Source organism: Vidua chalybeata, chromosome 10, assembly GCF_026979565.1.
Source record: "Vidua chalybeata isolate OUT-0048 chromosome 10, bVidCha1 merged haplotype, whole genome shotgun sequence".
NCBI classification, from domain to species: domain Eukaryota; kingdom Metazoa; phylum Chordata; class Aves; order Passeriformes; family Viduidae; genus Vidua; species Vidua chalybeata.
The window spans coordinates 1,242,694-1,261,737 of NC_071539.1; the positions used below are offsets into that span (position 1 = coordinate 1,242,694).

General features: G+C 50.9%; 1 protein-coding gene across 2 annotated transcripts in view; it reads right to left on the reverse strand.

Annotated features, from left to right (window-relative positions):
* Window positions 1–19,044, reverse strand: part of VEPH1 (ventricular zone expressed PH domain containing 1) — a 52,649-nt gene that overhangs the window by 6,495 nt on the left and 27,110 nt on the right. The window contains exons 7-11 of one of the 2 annotated variants that reach the window (XM_053951995.1): window positions 17,690–17,899; window positions 16,315–16,700; window positions 8,058–8,197; window positions 6,095–6,229; window positions 1,356–1,473 (exon numbers count right to left, since the gene is read on the reverse strand). In XM_053951995.1, the coding sequence (XP_053807970.1) occupies window positions 1,356–1,473; window positions 6,095–6,229; window positions 8,058–8,197; window positions 16,315–16,700; window positions 17,690–17,899 (989 nt within the window). The remainder of the gene's footprint in view (window positions 1–1,355; window positions 1,474–6,094; window positions 6,230–8,057; window positions 8,198–16,314; window positions 16,701–17,689; window positions 17,900–19,044) is intronic. The other variant, XM_053951996.1, reaches the window with a different exon arrangement.

The following is a 19,044-nucleotide window of genomic DNA, read 5'->3' on the forward strand; positions in this document are numbered from 1 at the left end:
TTTTGCCTCTGAATTCCTTCTTCAACAGGAATTCGGTGCCTAAACAGAATTGCTGAGAGGAAGAAGTTGCTTTCTTGCCTCTCAAAAGTATTTCAGATTTCAAAGGGTCTTTCACACTCTGGAATGAAAATAAGAGATATTTCACAGCCTTTAAATTCCTCACCAATCCAAGGAGATCTCCAAATCCTTCCTTGTGTCAGATCCTACAAACCCAGAGAGACCCTGCAGGGTCTCCCACTCTGCCACGACCCTTCCCAGCTGCCACAGCTCTGCAGCACCAATGCAAAGGTGGAGTTGTCTTACAAAAATTCTTTTAAACTGAGACAAAGAGAGCAAGGCTGGACTGGTTAAATGTCTTCAGAAATTCAGACCAAAGTTGCTTCATTAAGCTTTGATATTTTAAGCAAGAGTCTCGTTTTCCTCATCACTCAACATCCCTGACATGATGGGGAAACCACACTGAGAGCTCTGTGGAGATGAAGTTTTAACTCAGAGCAGGGTTTCTTTCCTGGTCCTGGAGTCCCACGGGAGCTGGGAAGGAGAAGATGCTCAAACATCCATGGAGTGAGCAGGGCAGCTGGCTGCAGCAGCAGCTGGGCACTCCTGCAAGACTTCCTAAATTCGGGGTTGATGCAGTCTGAAGAGACACTAACTGTTAGAATAAATCTCTGAAACAGCCAATTATTCAAACTCTTGGCCAAAATAGTCCAAATTCTTGGCCAGGATTGGTCAGACTTTATGGAGTGGCAGGAAAGCATCTCAGAACACGATTCCTCTGTCTGTCAGGGCACTGATCTGGCACTGCTGGCTGCCAGAGAGCTTCAAAAGCAGGGCACCAGGAGGTTATAGCTGAGGAAAAGGCTGGTTTTTCCCATTTTCCAATACAGCTGAAGTATTATGCCTTTTTAAGACTTAATCACATGTCCCTAAGGAGATGTGCACTATGGAGCAAATTCTATTAAAGCAAATAATTCTGAGAGTGAAGAAAGCAGGAACCAGGTGTTGTTTCTGTGCCAACATGACTTGTGGCACCTGGGTGGGCTCCAGAGGAGCTGGGATGTGGTCCAGGAGATGCAATCCTGTATCTGGACACTGGAGGATGGGTGCAGAGCCCTCCCACTCCCCAGGGCTCACTGATGCTCCAGATTTGGGGTTGTGCCCCTCTAAGCACACACCAAATCAGGTTTGGGCTTGACTCCCTCACCAAAGATGAGTTTAATGGAGAATTCCAATTAAAATAGCCACTGGAAAGTTTGGTTTCCCCTTTCCCCACCATGGCCAGACACCCAGCATGACCAGTGAGCTTCACTCCATGCACTGCAGCCCCCAGTGACAGAGGCAGGACCCCTCTGTACCTGTTGCCTTCTCAGGGTTGTTGCACATGAAGCACTGCCAGGCTCCTGCCTCCTCGCTGTAGCCAAATAAATCAAAGAACCTCACTTCCTCCAGGTGCATCTGAACGTTCTCCAGGTCCTGGGAGGGAAGGAGAGAAACCAAACTCCTGAGGTGAAGAAGCACCAGAACCCCAAATCCAGAGGGACACAGGGGGTCCTTTCCATGTCTCCTGCAGAGGGACAAGGGGCCAGGGCAGAGCTGGGCACTGAGCTGGGCAGGACAGGGCACTGAGCTGGGCACTGAGCTGGGCACTGAGCTGGGCAGGGCAGGGCACTGAGCTGGGCACTGAGCTGGGCAGGAGTGGTCTCTCTCTCCACCAGCAGTAGCAGCTGATCCATGAATTATGGGCTGGGAACAGCCTGGGATTTGTTTTTCCCCTTCCATGCTGCTGTCAGCAGCCTGGCCCAGCACCTTTCCCAACAGCTGAACCACCTTGGAACACGAGGGTGATGAGGACAGGCTGAGGGAGCTGGAAAGGGGCTCAGCCTGGAGAAAAGAGGGATCAGGGGGGACCTTCTGGCTCTGCACAACTCCCTGACAGGAGGGGACAGCTGTGGGGGTCGGGCTCTTCTTCCAAGGAATAAATGACAGGACAAGGGGAAATGGCTCCCAGTTCTGCCAGGGGAGGCTCAGATTGGATACTGGGAAAATTTCTTCATGGAAAGGCCTGCCCAGGGCAGTGGTGGAGTCACAGGAGGTGTTTAAAAGCTGCGTGGATGTGGCACCTGGGGACATGGGGCAGTGGTGGCCTTGGCAGTGCTGGGGAAGGGTCAGACTCAGTGGTCTGAGAGCTTTTCCAGCTGAAAACATTCCATGGTTTGGTTCCCCAGCCCCTTCTCGGGGGTGTTTCAGTGCCCCAGGAGGCTCCATGGTGCCACTCTGCAGTGCTGGGCACTCCCTGCTGTCCCTGCAGCCCCACCAGAGCCAGGGCAGTGGGACTGTGCATCCACAAAGGAACACCTGGCCTGCTCAAAGGGACAGACAGAACACTGCAGCCCTGGGCACAAAAAGGCAGAGGATACTCACTGTGAGTAACTAATGCCACTGCATAGTCCAGGGATTTACACCCTGTGGTTTCATTTAAAACCAGCCTCTGACCTCACACCTACACAAACGTGGGGTTTGTTTAGCAACAAAGTCCCTCACTGCCAACACCCAGGGCACTGCCAGCCCCTAGAAACCTGCCCAGTATTGGTGTGGGGTCACAGAGCTGCAGCAGCATCCTGCAGCCCAAGGAAAACAGGGATTGACACAGGGTGGGAAAACCCCATGTCCCTGCCAGGGCTCTCAGCCCATCACACTGCACGGGCTGGGAAGGGATGCAGGATTCCAGCCTTGCCAGGCAAGCTGGAGTGAAGGAGAGGGAGCAGAGCATGGCCAGTGCCTTGTCCTGCCCCCAGCTCCCTCTGTGGCACCTTGTGGGGACACAAGAGGGGCAGAACAATGGCACTGCAGCCCATGGGCTGGGCAGGACATGACAGCACACAGGCACAAGGCTGCACAGAAAGCCTGGGAGCTTCCCCATCCCGTGAAAAAATCTGGTGGTGGCTGCCATGAGGCAACTCCAGCTTGAAAGAGAGCAAATCCCACTGAAATATCAGTGCAGAAATCTGCCTGCTCCACTCTCCACTCCAGCACGCTTGAAATAACCTGCAAGGAGCCACTTATTTCAGGAGGGGAAGCCTGGGGAAAGCCTAATTGGAGAGGAGAGATTTATCTCATCCCTGTGCTCCATCACCCTGAAAAGCTCAGAGAGCCCCTTGTGCCAACGTGGCCCTTCCTTCTGCCACGTGAACCAACAGGAGAGGGGAGAACAGAGCTACCCACGGCCCAAAAATGTTAATTCTGCTCTTGCAGGGCTGAGCAACAAAGGGATCCCCGAGGGCATCACATGGGGCCAGGAAAGCAGTAAAGCAGTCACCATCCCAGGGCTGCCACGGGGGAGGTGGCACAGAGGAGCCAGGACAGCTCAGCCAGCTCCCCTGTGCTGGGCACACACAGGGCTTTGATAAGGAGCTCTGGAGAGCCCAGGGAACCTGGGAGGATCCACATCTGGAAGTGCTTTGCTCCTGGCACATCTCGAGCCGTGCTGAATGAACAAATAAATGTTTTCTGTGGCATGGAGAGGCTGCCCAGTGGAACACAGCGAGCTCTGTGTGAGCCAGGCCCTCAGTGCAGCTCCAGGGATCACCACAGCTGAAGGCATTTCTCAGAATTCAGTCTGGAGTGAAGCACTGATGTCAGTGCTGACATTGCTCTCCAGGTCTGAAAAATGCTTTAGAATCCATATTGGAAAAAATTTATCACCTTCCACTGTCCCAGGTTGCTCCAAGCCCCATCCAGGCTGGCCTTGGGCACTGCCAGGGATCCAGGGGCAGCCACAGCTGCTCTGGGCACCCTGTGCCAGGGCCTGCCCACCCTCCCAGCCAGGAATTCCTTCCCAATACCCCATCCCACCCTGAAAAAGCATTTCAGACTCTGCTAGAACACAATGCTTAAAACTTAGTCTCAAATATGGCAGACAATGTTGATGCTGCCTTTGCATCAACACACTTCGAGCCACTGAAAATGAAAAGTGCTGTACTTAATGAAGCAACCACAGCCCCAGAATTTTGCTTCCTGGACTACTGGCAGAGGAATAACACCAACAAATACAATAATTTTGTCCAATAATTCACAATGTCTGAAGTCCTATTAGCAGGGAGAAGAACTTCTGAGATGACAAATTGCAATTATGACAGAAGCTGAGGAAACTAAGGACTAGGTCATGCAGTGAATGTTCCAGGCAGATTTTTTGGAATTGCAAAAGCTAAAGAAAACCTTCTTTATGGCAGTCCAAGTCCTCATTCCCAGAAAACAGAATGGAAATTGCACTAGAGGCAAACTTGGGCTCTTAGTAGTAAACAAAACCAGAACAAACTCTGGTTCTGTGTCAATAAACAAAACCAAACCAGAAAGTGAATCCAGCAGCAAAGAGCAGAGCGCAGGGGTGACCCTGCAGTGTCACAGCAGCTCAGAGGGCTCCAGCTGTCCCTCTGCCCTCAGCCTCCAGGGCTGCTCCCTGCTCCAGTCCCTGCTGGATCCCTGAGCCTGCAGAGACCAGGATCTCCCTCCCAGCTCTGCTGCCCTGGGAACTCCAAGGTGCTGGAACCCTGGATGCTGAGCATTCCAGACTTTCTGTGCTGCCAGGCACTGACCCCCAGGAGAACACTGCATTGACCTGAGGCTGTGGAGAAGCTTCCAAAATGGAATGACAGAATTGGGATTGTGGGTGTGGAGTTTGAACAGAAATGTGTAATATCACAGGCTGGAAAACTCAGAGTTTAAGGGTTTAGAATATGATAATATATATAAAGCAAGATGGAGGTTTTAGGGTGGAGGCTGGTTCTTCTCCTTCTCCTTCTTCTTCTCCAAGGGTTTGGGTGGTTTTGTGGAATTGGATAAAAGAGTCCCCATTGTGGGCACGGGTGGTTGGTTATTGGGTTAAAAGTGAATAATTCAGGTGTCATTTCTTAACTGGACAGTTTATCCTTAAAAGGCCTTGTAGAGAGAGATGGGGCTCCATTTTTAGTTTGTCGGAGTGAAGTGCTGCAGAACTCAGGGTTTGTGAGACTGTGACACGGATAAGAACTGGTAAACACCTGAGTCCCAACAAGAAATACCATCTCACACATTTAATCCCCACCCTGGAAAGAAAGAAACCAGGAGTCCACCCCGAGGTACTGCCATGGAGTGGGGGAAGCTCCCCAGAGAGGCTGGGACGTGCAGGCTGAGTGTGCCTGGTGCCCACATCCAGCTCTGCCCTGAGCTCTGCCTTCCCCCAAACCCTTCACACTGCACCAGCTCTGACTCTGGAGGAGTGGAGCTGGCCAGGGGCTCAAGTTAAGCCCGTGCTGAGCAGCAAAGCTGCTCTAAAGCCTCTGGATGAGCCTGGCCTGGATTCAACAGCAGCTCAAATCCTTAGCACAGCTCCTCTGTGTGTGAGTAAAACTGGCCCCAAAGCTGCTCTCAGATGTGGGGGTCCTCCACTCCTCTGAGCCCCAGCAAGAGTTCCCACTTCTTCACCACATTATCCTTGGAGTTTAGAAGGTGTTCCTAACAAAACTCTGGTTTTAAATCAGCCATAATCTTGGTAATTTAATTCTATTCCACCAGACATCTTCATGCCCACAGAATTCTGAGAAAGAGTGTTTTAAAATCATGTTTGACAACTCATTTCATCCAACTGAGCTGGATGGAGATGCTCAGGAATAAACAGATATTTGTTTTCCAATCCCACAGTGGCCTTTTCCAAGCAGCTGATTAATAGCTTGGAAAGAGCATTCACTGAAATCCTGGAGACAGAAGAGAGCTTTGGGCTGCAATCCCTTCAGCTGATGGGGGTAACTAGTGGCACATGTGCAGACAAATAACTCCATAACATCCAGGGCTGTGTTTAGCTGGGTGAACTTCCAAGGGCTGCCCAACACCCCACAGCAGCAGCAGAGCTGAGTCTAGAGCTCCAGACTGTGAGCAGGAACAAACCCACAGTGCAGCATCCCTGCTTCTGATGCCGTGGGTCAGTTCAGTGGAGGGGTGGAGAACCAGCCTGGGCACCTTTCAAAGCACAGCACTAAACACCCCTGAACAGAGCAAAGGTTCCAAAGTGCAAGGCCAAGTCCTTCTGCTCTTTCAATCTGTGAGGAAAGTAACCCCTTACCTTCTGGTGTGGGAAGGTGGACTGGATCATGGCAGTCTCAAAGCTGTGCGTCCCCTTGAGCTGTGTCTTCTCCCACAGGGCCTTGAGGACTTGCACAGAGTGGCTTTGTATGGACAAAGGTTCTGCAAACAGGCTCTGCAGAAAAGGTTGGGAATGATTTCAGGTGTTTTTTTCACTCAGGTGTTACCAAAGAGCATCTTGTCCTCACAGTGGGACAGCCAGGAGGACAGCCAGGGTGAGCCCAGCTCTCCCCAGGGAGTTCTGATGGATCAGTGGGCTCACAACTGGATACAACATCAAACATCTCATTTCCTCTGGGCTTTTGGAAGTTTATTGCACATCCCACATCTCTGAGGTCTGTGGCTCACTGAGGATTCCCCTTCAATGGCCACTCCACGACCTGGTTCCCTCCTGAAATGTGAATTTATCACCAGTCAGCAGCACTGGCCTCTGTGAATCACACAGAGACCTGGGGGAGCTGCATCCCCTGGGAAAACCTGGCATTTCCAGCCAGAGGGAGGAGGTGCCTCACACCCTTGCAGGGTTGTGTGAGTTTGTTTGGAGCTCCTCCAGGTCTCAGTCCTTGAGCAGCACGAGCAGAGTTTGTGAATGCACTGGACAGAGAGCGGGATGAAACACAGGAGGGAGAACTCCCCAGGACATTCTCAGCACGGACTGCAGGAGGTTTCAGCTCCTGGGCACCCACAGGACAGGATGACACCTTGCTGGGTGGGTGCTGTCCCCTCCAGAGCTCCCTGAGCCAAAGGACACTGAGGCTCCAACCTTGCAGCACCGTGAGTGACCCTGGCACTCCAGCAGCCCCAAGCTCTGTTCATCACTGCTCACGCAGGCAGTGGCACGGCAGCACTGGGGCTCAGAACATTTGTGCCTCTCCTCTATCTCCTCCGTGATCTTTTAATTAAAGAATGCATTTACATGCAGGAGCCAAGATAAGACAAATCTGATTTTCCATACTGCAAATACTTGATTTCACAATATGGGCAATGTCCTTCAAATGTGGGATTCCTGGATGGACTTTCTGTCTCCTCTGTCTGAGCAAACTCACCCAGCCTAATCCTGCTGTCCTGCACTAATAGTTTCCCAATTTCTATCCAAGAGTTTTGAAACACAGTAGAACTCTCCATTATTATTTTTTGAATTAACTGACCAGTGTTCTTGAAAAGTATTTATTTCTAGGAAAACACACAGGGCAGAGCGTTTCAGGCTGTTCCATCCACAGCATCCCTCACTGTGTTACATTTTGGATAAATCCTGGCTGTTCCCAAGGCTGCCTTAGGATGGGATAAACTGCAGTGAAAGGCTCTGTGTGTGTTAAGAAACTGAACATTGTATTTCAGCTCAAAGCCCACCTGTTTCATCTTGAAGTGTGAATGTAGGGTTCTCTCTTAGTTTCACACTATTTGTAACCTGTTAGGAAATTCCACACATGTACAAGCACTGGGCTGTTCTTGGAAACAAAATTAAAAGCAGGAAAATCACTTGAAGGGTGGTCAAACAGCACTGAGCAGATTTACAAATTCTGCTCAGTCCAAACCTCTGCAGTAAAACCCCAGTGGGTTCTGCCCCTCCAACCTCCTCCTGCAGCCTTGGGGTTGGTGCTGCTCCCCTAAAATCCACTGCCAACTCCTGGCTGCTTCCAAGGCACCTGGGCCTTGCTGGAAGTTTTGCCTGAATAAGAACAATATGCTTTGGTCCCACTTTTTTTATCCTCAGACTTTGTAATCTCCCCAGCCACTTTGAATTTGGGGTATTTAACAGAAATATAAAAACTTATAAAGTACAAAGTAAGTTCAGCCCAGTGGAAGGAGTTCCTGAGGGGTCACAAGGGTCACAAATGGCCACAGTGAGTTAGAGGTGCATGTAATGAGTTTAACCATGAAACACTCTTGTCCAAGTGGCACATGAGCAGCCCTGAGGTGGCCCTGCTGGGTGTGGCCCTCACCTGCTGGAACAGGAACATGATGTGGATCCAGAGAGCAGGCTGCTGGCTCACCAGGATGAAACTGGATTTGCTGTACAGGCAGTAGTGGCCCTTCAGGGGACAGCTGAAGAACAGCTTTGCCACACAGCTTTGAACAGTATCTGCAAAGACATACATGGCATGCTAAAATCAGCTACAAAGCAGAGAGGAAACTCAGTGCCCGTGCTGGGGTGCCAGAGCCACGTGGGAAAACGTTCCACTGAGGATTTGGGGCACTCCTGCAGTCAGCAGGGCACTGATGTGTCTGCACCCTTAAAGAAGGAGAGAAATTCAGTGTTCAGTGCTTCAGATCTTACCCAGTAACCCTTTACTGCCAAATGCAGGAGGGGCAGCACAGCCCAGCCAGGCTGTTCATAGTCCTTGTGCTTTCTGATGCATTTGGGATATCAGACCACCAGGTCCATCCAAACTGTGTATCCCTTATCCTATTTAAAAAGTTTGTTGGAAAACCCCTGCCCTAGCAGGCCCCAGCCAGGTGGGGCTGACACTTGTGGGATCCCTGCTGAGGTGATGGTTTGAACTGGAAATGGAGCCCTTGAGATGCACAACTCTGCTTTTGCTAAATACTGTAGATCATGGAATGGTTTGGGTTGGAAGGACCTCAAAGCCCATCCAGTGCCACCCCTGCCATGGCAGGGACACCTCCCACTGTCCCAGGTGCTCCCAGCCCTGTCCAGCCTGGCCTTGGGCACTGCCAGGGATCCAGGGGCAGCCACAGCTGCTCTGGGAATTCCATCCCAGCCCCTGCCCACCCTCCCAGCCAGGAATTCCTTCCCAAAATCCCATCCATCCCTGCCCTCTGGCAGTGGGAAGCCATTTCCTCAGCAAACCCAAACATTTTTGACTGAGGACAATAAAATGGTTTCCCCTTGCCAGCTTCTGGAGGTTTGCTCCCAGCCTCACAGCCTCCTGGCCTCCCTGTAGCATTTCTGGCAGGTTCCAACATCCCACTTTTGGATTTTCTGCATTTTCAGTGACAATCTGGCCACCGACACTTTGTTCTGGCAACGCATTCTTTTGTACCTCTGGTAAACTCATTCCTCACATGTCAAACCTTTACATGAAATACTGAACTTATTACATTTCCCTCCTATGCATTCACAACTTGATTAGCTGGAAAATGTTAAAACCAAGCATTTCAAGCCCATCTGTTGTGGACACACAGGCTGCCTCTGCTCTCAGCCTCTCCTTGTCAGGAGATCCAGAAGCCATCTCTGCTTACTCATGTTTTCTCCAAAGTCACAACTCATTTTTCCAGTTAGGAGATTTTCTTTGAGCATTTTCTTCCTTCCCTCTTCTCCCCACGGTGACTCACCAGGACAGCAAGAGGCTGAGTCACATCCCTGCACGGCTGGCCCATGAGCAACACACCCCAGCAGGGAAAAACAGGGCACAGATCCACTTCTCTTGGATTATGGCATAAAATGCACACACGTGGAGTACTGGCTATGGGGAAAACTTGAGTTTCATTACCCAAACCTGCCAGTTCTCACCCAAACCTGCCAGTGCTCGTGTTCACTGTAACAGAGGAGTTTGGGAAGCCAAAGGGGTTAATTAGAGCCATCCTGGATCCTGGGGCACATGAAAGCACACAGTGACATTTCCAGGGAGGCTGCTGACAGATGCTCTTCCAAACTGCAGACCCCTCACAGATGCTGAAATAACCTTCACTCATGCACTCAAGCAGAAACCAGGCTTGGCCTTGGGCCATGTGTGTGAAAAGTGGATGTTTCAAGATGGGAAATGACTCTTAGCTAAAAGTGACCCCAAACCACGGTGAAGAGGAGCAGGCAGCTTGTCCTTCCTCTTCCCTGGAACACAGCCATCACTCTCCCAGTTACACACACATGGACTGACAAAAAGCCTGGGAGCAGAAGGGGCAGGGCTGCAGCCCCTGGTGAGAAAAGGCACCCAGGTGGGATCTGTTTGATGGGCTGGGAAGGACATTCCTGAATACTGCAGATAAAAAATGGCCAAGGGTCTGTGGAGAAGCTCCTGAGAAAGTGCTTAGCAAGGTTTTGCTGGTGACACTGAGGAGCACACGGGGGCTGAGGACACGTGCCAAAATCAACGGCAGCTCCAGAGCAGAGCCCTGGCTGGCTGAGCACAAAGTTCCTGGAAAACTGCAGCACTCATTTGTCACTACCACTGCAGAAAGCTCCTTCCCAGACGATCTCCCAGGCTCTGGCATGAGCTGAGCAGCTCCTCAGGGCTGCTCTGCTCTCTTTGATGTGCTGGGTTTGGCACTGGCTGAGCAGCAGCCCGCGTTTGCTACGTGCAGCTTTCAGCAGCTCCTGATGAACCACCAGGTTCCACCTCAGACAGGGAATATCAGTTACTCCAGGGTCAGCAGAGTCATGGAATCATGGAGTGGCTTGGGTTGGAAGGGATTTTAAATATCATCCCATTCCACCCCCTGCCATGGCAGGGACACCTTCCACTGTCCCAGGTGCTCCAGCCCTGTCCAGCCTGGCCTTGGGCACTGCCAGGGATCCAGGGGCAGCCACAGCTGCTCTGGGCACCCTGTGCCAGGGCCTGCCCACCCTCCCAGCCAGGAATTCCTTCCCAGTCTCCCACCTGACCCTGCCCTCTGGCAGTTTAAGACCATTTTCTCCTATCCTTTCATTATCTGCCAGGTTCTCCTCCTTCCTCAGCCTCGGCAGGAGAGTCCAAGTACCACAAGAAAAGGATTTGAAAACATGAGAACACATGAAGAGCACCACAAGACACAAACCCACCCCACAGAGTCACCAAATGCCCCAGGAGGCTCATCAAGACCCCAGGGAAATGTTCCTCAGCCAAGGAACATTTCTCAGCCCAGCTCTTGGCCCATCTCTGCCTTCCAGCAAGGGAATAAGCAACAACTCCTTTCTCCTACAGGAAACAAGGGAATATATGTTGCAGTTTTAAAGTTCACAACCGAGTGGTTGTGCCTGGGGAAAAGGAACAGAATATAAGCAGGAGAATGTCAGCAGAGCTGTTCATTGTTACCTATTCCAGCTTCACATGCTGGGCTGAACCAGGAGGGCACAGAGTCACTGGCTCTGGGAACAATTAATGTGTTATTTGATTTACATTGTGATCTTTTACTATTAAATGAAATCTGTTAATAGGAGTAAAAGTATGCTCATAAATTTCCTAAATAGAATCAAACCCATGCAGAAACATGGAACCAATAAGGAATGGATGCAACTTTTTAAATTTTGGGTCTAAGCTTTTTCAGCTTCCTCAGTTTCCTTTGCCTGACCTCTTCAGTTTGGGTTACAAAAAGTATGCAAACAATAAATACATTTATAGGAGGAGAGGGCAATTTTTAAAGCAAGCAGCTTCAAGAAGTGCTGCTTTATATTGTTTTCAACACCACCAACTGTGTGTGCAGGGCATAACTCAGTCCCAAGGTGTGAGTTACACCAACACTATTGGAGAAGGCAGGGCTGTAATGGGGGTGGACACCAACAACGAGGCACTCAGCACAGACTCCACATCCAAGGGGCAAATCCAGGAGCTCAGGAGCCATAAAATCATCCCAGAATCACAGACTGGGTTGGAAGGGCCTCAAAGCTCCTCCTGTTCTACCCCCACTTCCTTCCCCTAGACCAGGTTGTTCCAAGCCCCATCCAAGTCCAAGCCCCCTGGTTGATGCCACCAATCACAGGAGTGTCCCAGCTGCCAGGTGGAGCCCACCTGGAGAGCAGCCTGCTCCCAGGGCAGGTGTGAGGTCCCAGGATGTGCCACACGTGTGTGAGGGCAGCCAGGGGAGAGCTGGTGGCACTGCCAACACTGCCTGTGGCGCTGGGAATTTCTCCTTGGTCTGACAACGTGGATCACCAGGAGCACAATGGCCATCCTGAGCAGTGGCACTGCCATCCCCAGCAGTGGCACTGCCATCCTAAGCTCTGGTACTGCCATCCTTATTGTGGCACTGCCATCCTGACTGGTGGCACCACTATCCTGAGCAGTGGCACCACCATCCCCAGCAGTGGCACTGCCATCCGAAGTGGTGGCTCCACCATCCTGAGTGGTGGCACTGCCATCCCCAGCAGTGGCACTGCCATCCTGAACAGTGGCACTGCCATCCTGAACGGTGGCACTGCCATCCTGAGCTCTGGCACTGCCATCCTGACTGGTGGCACCACCATCCTGAGCGGTGGCACCGCCATCCCCAGCAGTGGCACTGCCATCCCCTGCCTCCCTGACCCCCGGGGCGTTTGGAATGCCAGTCCTGCCAGCTGGAATGCCAGCTCATGCTTGCAGGGCAGCGCTGCTCCCGGGGAATGCTCTCCTGAGCCTGCCCAGCTCCGAGATCCCCCTGCAGGACCCATCTGTTCCCAATCAGGGCCTGCCTGATGGAATGCTGGAATCCATCAGGCCGGAGCAGGGCTGAGCACTGCAGGGGGGCAATGAGCTTCTCCATCCACGCCGTCATCTGGTCCCCATTACCCCTCAGCACCACATAAAACACAATAACAACCACACTGGGGGCCAGCACGCTGCAACCTGCTCCCCCCTGCTCTGCCAGGAATGCCAGGGAATGCTCCTGGATGGATTTCCTCCTGCATGGCACCAGCAGCCAGCAGGGACTGCTGCAAAATGGTTCCAATGTTTTTTCCTTTGGTGTCTCTGAACTGGCCTCAGTGAGCGACGGGGAAATGATTCCGTGGTCTCCCAGGGCTCTGTCCTTGCAAAAGGAGGCTGGAGGTGGCAAATCCTCCAGCCTCCTTGACACACAGACATTATCAGATGCTTTCCTTCCAGCAGCTCACTCGACATTCAAAGCTCTGAGCATTAATGGTGGCTTTTTCATCCAAATCACCTAAAAATCGAGCGGAACACAAGGGCCTGTCCTTGCTGTAACCAAATCCAGCAGCTGTGCAGGCTCCTGTCTGGGAATCAGCTGCACCCAGCCCTTCCCAAGGGCAGGACACCCAGGGCCATGGCTCCGAGGCACCGTCCTGCCAGGGGTGGGAAACAAGGAGAGCAGGTCAGAAATCCTGATCAGAAATCCCCACCAGGAGAATACAGCATCCCAACCCATCCCAAAAAATATGGGCTGAGGAAAACGCTGCTGAACTCCGTGACAGCTGAAGAGCCTGACAGATATGGTGGCTTGTTGTTTTTCTCTTCTTTTGAGGAAAAGATCCCCAGGACTAAGAGGCTTTAAGTGATGAACATGATGTAAAAAAAAAGCCTCAAATTGCATCAGGTATGTCAGAGATGTGGGTCAGGGCACAAGGCTTCAAGCTAAGCAGGAACTGAACCAATAAATGGATTTTTGTGGGTTTGGGTTCCTTCTTTCTGCCTCAGCTCAGATCCCCTCTCTGACTGCAGTGTAATTCCAAAAAAATTCCCTTATGCACACAAGTCTGGTGTTGCAGCTTGTCTGCTCTGTGAAACACTCACAGCTTAGCCCTTTTCTTTAGGATAAAACCTTCTGGCCAAGAGCCCAGTGCTAGCCCTGCTCCTGCTGTAGGATCATCACCCAATTCACAGCTCTCCCCTGCCCAAGGCACAGCCAGCCAAAAATAGTAAATATGAAACAACAGGGCTGACATGGCAATTTTTCAAGGTCAGTATGAGGCATCTTCAAACTGTCACAGACAGTTCATGGATGCACCCTGACACTTCTCAACCTGCAGCCCTTCCCAGCTGTAAAATCTGACACTCCAGTTAATATTGCACCCATTTGGACACGGAATAGAAATTGAATGAGCTTAGAAGTCAACAAGGAGCCTGCAAATCACACCCCGTAAAGCAAAAATACTCCGTGAGGGGTAAGACCCACACAGCAAACATCTGACTCAAGAGCAAAAAAAGCCAATTTGCAAATCACAGACAATTTAGCGGAGCAGAGGCGCCTATTTTGTGTGTTTTGAACTTGCCTCTGACAACTTCATGGCGTGTTCTCCAGCACCTGGATCGGGGCAGACACTCTGTTAATCCTCCCAGGCACTCGTGATGCTGCAAATCTCTTTTCCAGGCTGCAGAAGCCATTTCTCTCCACATGGAGGTCTCTGATTTTCCTCACACTCCTGCAGCCACTCTCATCCTTTATCCTCCAAGCTGAGGCTCCAATTAATGCAGGCAGTCCCAGAATGGTGTGGGCTGGAAGGGACCTTAGAGCCCCTCCAGCTCCTGGGCAGGGACACCTTCCCCTGTGTCGTTAGTGCCTAGATCTGAGGGTCCTACAGGAAAACTGGGATATTCCCAAGGTTCTGTCCTCACCAGCACACTCCCTTCTGGAGGAGCCCCCAGTCTGGGGTTAAGAATGAGGAATTCACCCCATTCCCAGCCAGGCTGCCCCAGGTCAAACACCACGAGCAGCAGAAATGCCAGCAGGGGTGGAACTCTGGTCAAGAGAGCAGAATTTGGCCCATCACCCCCTTGGAAATTCTTCTAAATTCTTCTTTATTAACACTCTGCTGACCCCCCAGAGCTGCCACTGGAAATGCCAGGAAAGGCCTGAGCAGGGAAAGGAAAGGTTGGGAAATGTACACTCTTTCATCACATTTTACCAGGATTTCCTTCAAATACTCTGTCATGAGGGGCTGCTCTGGAGTCCTTATCTTTTCATATCTTCCATGTCTTACACATTAAATTTCCAGTTCAGACTCCCACACAGCCAACAGAAAATCAGCCAACTATATTTATTAATGTTTTCAAATCTTGTTTTTTTTTTTTTTTCTGCTAAACACGTTGGTGAAATGTAAAACACGCCTTTGAGTGGGCCCTGTTAGAGTTTGGGGATCTCTGAAGTGCAATAACTGCAGGTTTTTGGAGAGCTTTATGCAATATCTGGAATATTAACAGAGCTGTCCCCTGTGGAATGAGCAGGGCTGTGTTTCTTCAACAGACTTAGAATGAGTCCCATAAATCTCTGCTCTGCACATGTGTCCCTGCTCAAGGAATTTCCCTAGGAATGCTAGTTGAGGATTTTCAGGAAATTACAATAGTTTGAATGAATTTAGAAATAGTCGCATGCCTAGGATGTATCATAAGAGGTATTGCAGAAAGGAAACTGAGAAATACATTAAAAAAGATTCAATATATGGGATTTCATTAATGTGGGGTCAGAGCACTCAGCACTTCAAAAGCCACGTTGTTCACTCTCATGCTTTCACTGGAATTTTATGCAACACAAGTTTTATCCTTACTTCTACCAAATAACTATTTCAACTACTAAACCAGGAATTGAAGGTATTTAGGAAATTCTTCAAAAGCATAAGCTTTTAAAATATATATGTAGAGAGAATTATATCCCTTTTATGAGTGGAAACTGCTTTTCCACTTCTTCACCACTGAGAAAGGAAAGAAATAAATCTTTTATCAACTTCAGTTGATGCTTGTTGGAGCTGAAGTGATGCTGTATTAGAAGGTGATGCTTGAAGTGACTGGAAATTTAATTTATTAAATTTAATTTAGTTTAATTGAGGCAGCTGCCCTTTGGGATCAACATGGCCCATGGAAGGGCTGGGCTGTGAACAGCTCATGGCCACCAGTGAGGGGTTGGATGCACCCAAATTCACCTCAAAGGGAATAAAGCAGGAGGCTCCCAACAAAACAAAACCCAACCCAGCCCAAAGCATTCACTTCAAAGAGGAGCAGATCACAGACCCAGCAGGGATGAAAGCAGCAAACATTAAAGCAGCCCAGGGACTGGTGAGGTGGGATCCAGCCCACGGGGGTCTCACCCCGCTGTGCCCTCAGGGAGGTTGATGTTGCAATGTGCTGCCCTCAGGGTCCCGACCTCCCTTGTCCCAATCCAGCTGATTTAATAAGTCGGTAATGAGGAAGAGCCCCAGATCTGCCCCAAACCAACCCAGCAGGAGCCTCAGGGACCAGCACGGGGCCCATGGCACCTGGGCCGTCCAGCACACTTCGATCCCTGATGTCCCACAGCCAGCTCCACACTCCAGCCTGGAGCCGGGAACGTCCCTTCCTGCCCTGCCCTTGTGCCCAGAGGCTCTGCCACCCCTCAGGGTTCACTGACATCCAGGAGGAAACCTTCACTTCAGCCTCCCTGGGAGTCTGGGAGAGGCACGGGATGGGCCGCGTCCCTAAGGAAATGAATCCTGGAAGGTTTCAAAAGATCCCACTTGGCAAATGTTGTTTTCTACAGCCGATGCTCCTCCCTGCCTGTGCTGGGGGTCTTTGCTCCCCTCTGGGCCCTGACGGGGGTCTGGGTGGCTGCTGAAGCCCTTGGGAGGCTCATCCCGCTTACCTTCGATCACACACTGCTCAGGGACGGGAATCCTCCTGCCCATGTCCAGCACGTATTCCTTCACTCTGCCCAGGTTCTCCTTCAGGTGCAGGTACAGCTTGTCCTGCTGCTCCGCCGGGCCCGTGCCCGCCCCCGCCCTTCCCTCCGCGGCCTTGCCGGGGCTCACGTCTGGCAGCCGGGCCGGTTGGGGGGGAGCAGCGCTCTGCTCTGAAAGCGGGCAGCTCCCTGCTCCGGGCTGCACCCCAAAAGGCACCTCCTGGTGCTCCTGGCTGAGGCACAGCTCGGAGAAGGAGATGCCAGCAGGGATGTCCCCGCTCTCCTCGTCCGGCCCTCCCTCCGGGCTCAGCCCCTTCAGCCTGAGCGCCTGCAGGGCCAGGCTCTTGGACCTGCAGGGAGGAAGGAAGGGAAAAAGGGAAAAAGAAAGGGAAAAAGGGTTTGGAATAGAGGCAAAAATCCCCCCAAAACGTGCCCTGTGCAGCTGCCTCAGAGAGCCCAGTGCGGGGCTCACCGGGCCAGGGGCAAGAACCTTCTGGGAAATCTGCATTTCCAAAGCCAAGCTCAAGCCTCAGCTTTAATAAGCAAATGAAATGGAACAATATCCCAATAATAGCCACGTGTCCCAACATCTGCCACGGGGGCAGCGAGGCAGCCCCTCTGCAAGGATCCTAGAGCCCAGGGTGGCGTGGCTGCTGCACCAATCCCACCATAAAAATGGCAACAGCAGCACTCCACTGAACCAGCTGCCTCCAGCTCTCCCTGCCCTGGATCCCTGCTGGGGATGGAGGGGAGCAAGGAGGGCAGAAGTGGCTGAAAGGGCAAATCCTGGAGGAGGAAGAGCAGAGCTCTGTGTGGAGCTATGGGGCAGGGACAGCCTGAGGAGCCTGTGGGTCACGCTGCTGTCACTGATAAATATCGTCAGTGATAACGCCCCAGAAAAGCTCTCAGGACTTTCCTGTCTGTGATATCTCAATGCAGGGTTTGTTTTTTTTTTTTTTTCCTGCCCTTTTTGCTGCTTTAGGGCATAGAAAAGATTAAATGGGTTCCTCAGGAAAGCTGTGGCTGCCCCTGGATCCCTGGCAGTGCCCAAGGCCAGGTTGGACACTGGGGCTGGGAGCACCTGGGACAGTGGGAGGTGTCCCTGCCCATGGTGACACTGGATGGGTTTTGAGGTCCCTTCCAACCCCAACCATTCTGGGATTCTGGGATTTAGAAAGATTTCATCCAGCCCTTAAGTTCATGGATGCAAAAATCGGTTAAATGTAGGTTTATGCTGCCTGTGGGTATTCCATGAGCAGACCAAACCCTCCACGTTTGGATAAAGTTTTATGACAAAACTGATCTCCCTGAACCCCTCACACATTTTCCAGAGCCATACCTGTTAAACCTCATATCCTTCCTTTCTTCTTTAGAAACCTGGCCCAGGCTGTATCTCCTCACTGAGCCAGGGGTGCTGTTGTCCACGTTTATTTTCTCTTCAAAAGCCTGGATTTTAACTTGCAGCTTTTCATCTTCTTCACTGCCATTCACGACAGATTTTAAATCATCCAGTGGTACAGGACATTCTGCCTCAGGGTTGTTTTCCATCCTGAGGAAGCAGAAAGCAGAGCATTAACTCTGGCACGCTGTGTTCATTGTGCTGATGCTGTGTCTCTGCCTGGGACTTGTGGTTTGGATCTGGTAAAATAATTAGGTTTAAACAGAGATTCCCTGAGGTTATTTTCAGGAACATCTTCTAGATCAACATCTCTGATGGATCAGAAGCATTGACCATCTCTGACAGCCCTGGACTGGAAGCTGCCAAGCACCAGCAAATCACAACTCTGTCCTGACAGTCAAAAGTTTTTCATCTGAACTCAAACCATTCTTTCAAAATTGCTAAATGCTGACTTATTGCATTATTTTCACAAGGCAAAAGTCAAGCTACTTGCAGACTTTATAGAATTCTGTGGTTTTAAAGCTTTGACCAAAGTGCATGCAGTTCTTACTGAATTATTGCACTCTGAGAAAGAAAAATACCTTTTAAAACTCAGGAACAGTTCTGAGCAATGTGACTCCAGCTCAACAAAGAGAAAATGAAGAGTTAAAATGAACTTGGAGGACTGCAGGGCAAGTAGTTTTGTTTTGGATTTGTTGTGTTTGTCTTAAAATCACAGAATCAGAGAATCATGGAATGGTTTGGGTTGGAAGGGACCTTAAATCCCACCCAGTGCCACCCCAGCCATGGCAGGGACACCTTCCACTGTCCCAGGCTGCTCCCAGCCCTGTCCAGCCTGGCCTGGGACACTGCCAGGGATGGGCAGCCACAATATGGAACATTTTAATGCAAAAATTCAAAGGTAACTTTCAAGTGAATTGAAGGGAAGCTGTTGATCTTACAGCGCAAAAAGAAATCTGCTGGAAAAGACACTGTTGGTAAAAACGTGCAGGGTTCCCTCAAACGGCTTTGAAAATGGCTTTTTCTGGGTTTCTTCATCACCCAGAGCCTGCAGAGAGACTCAGCTCCCCAAATATTTGGCCATTTGCTGGAAATCTGAATTTTGAGTATCCTTACTCTGCCTCGGAGGTGCTGCAGCAGCAGCAGGTCTGGATTTCCCAACTGGGACCAACAGCAAGAGCATCATTGCTCCTTCCCTCTCCCTGTCCTGCTGGGACAATTGTGCACGTTCCCCTCTCACTCCTGCAAGCAGGGAGGAGCTGCCACCAAAAATCACGGAGCAGCACAAAGCAAAC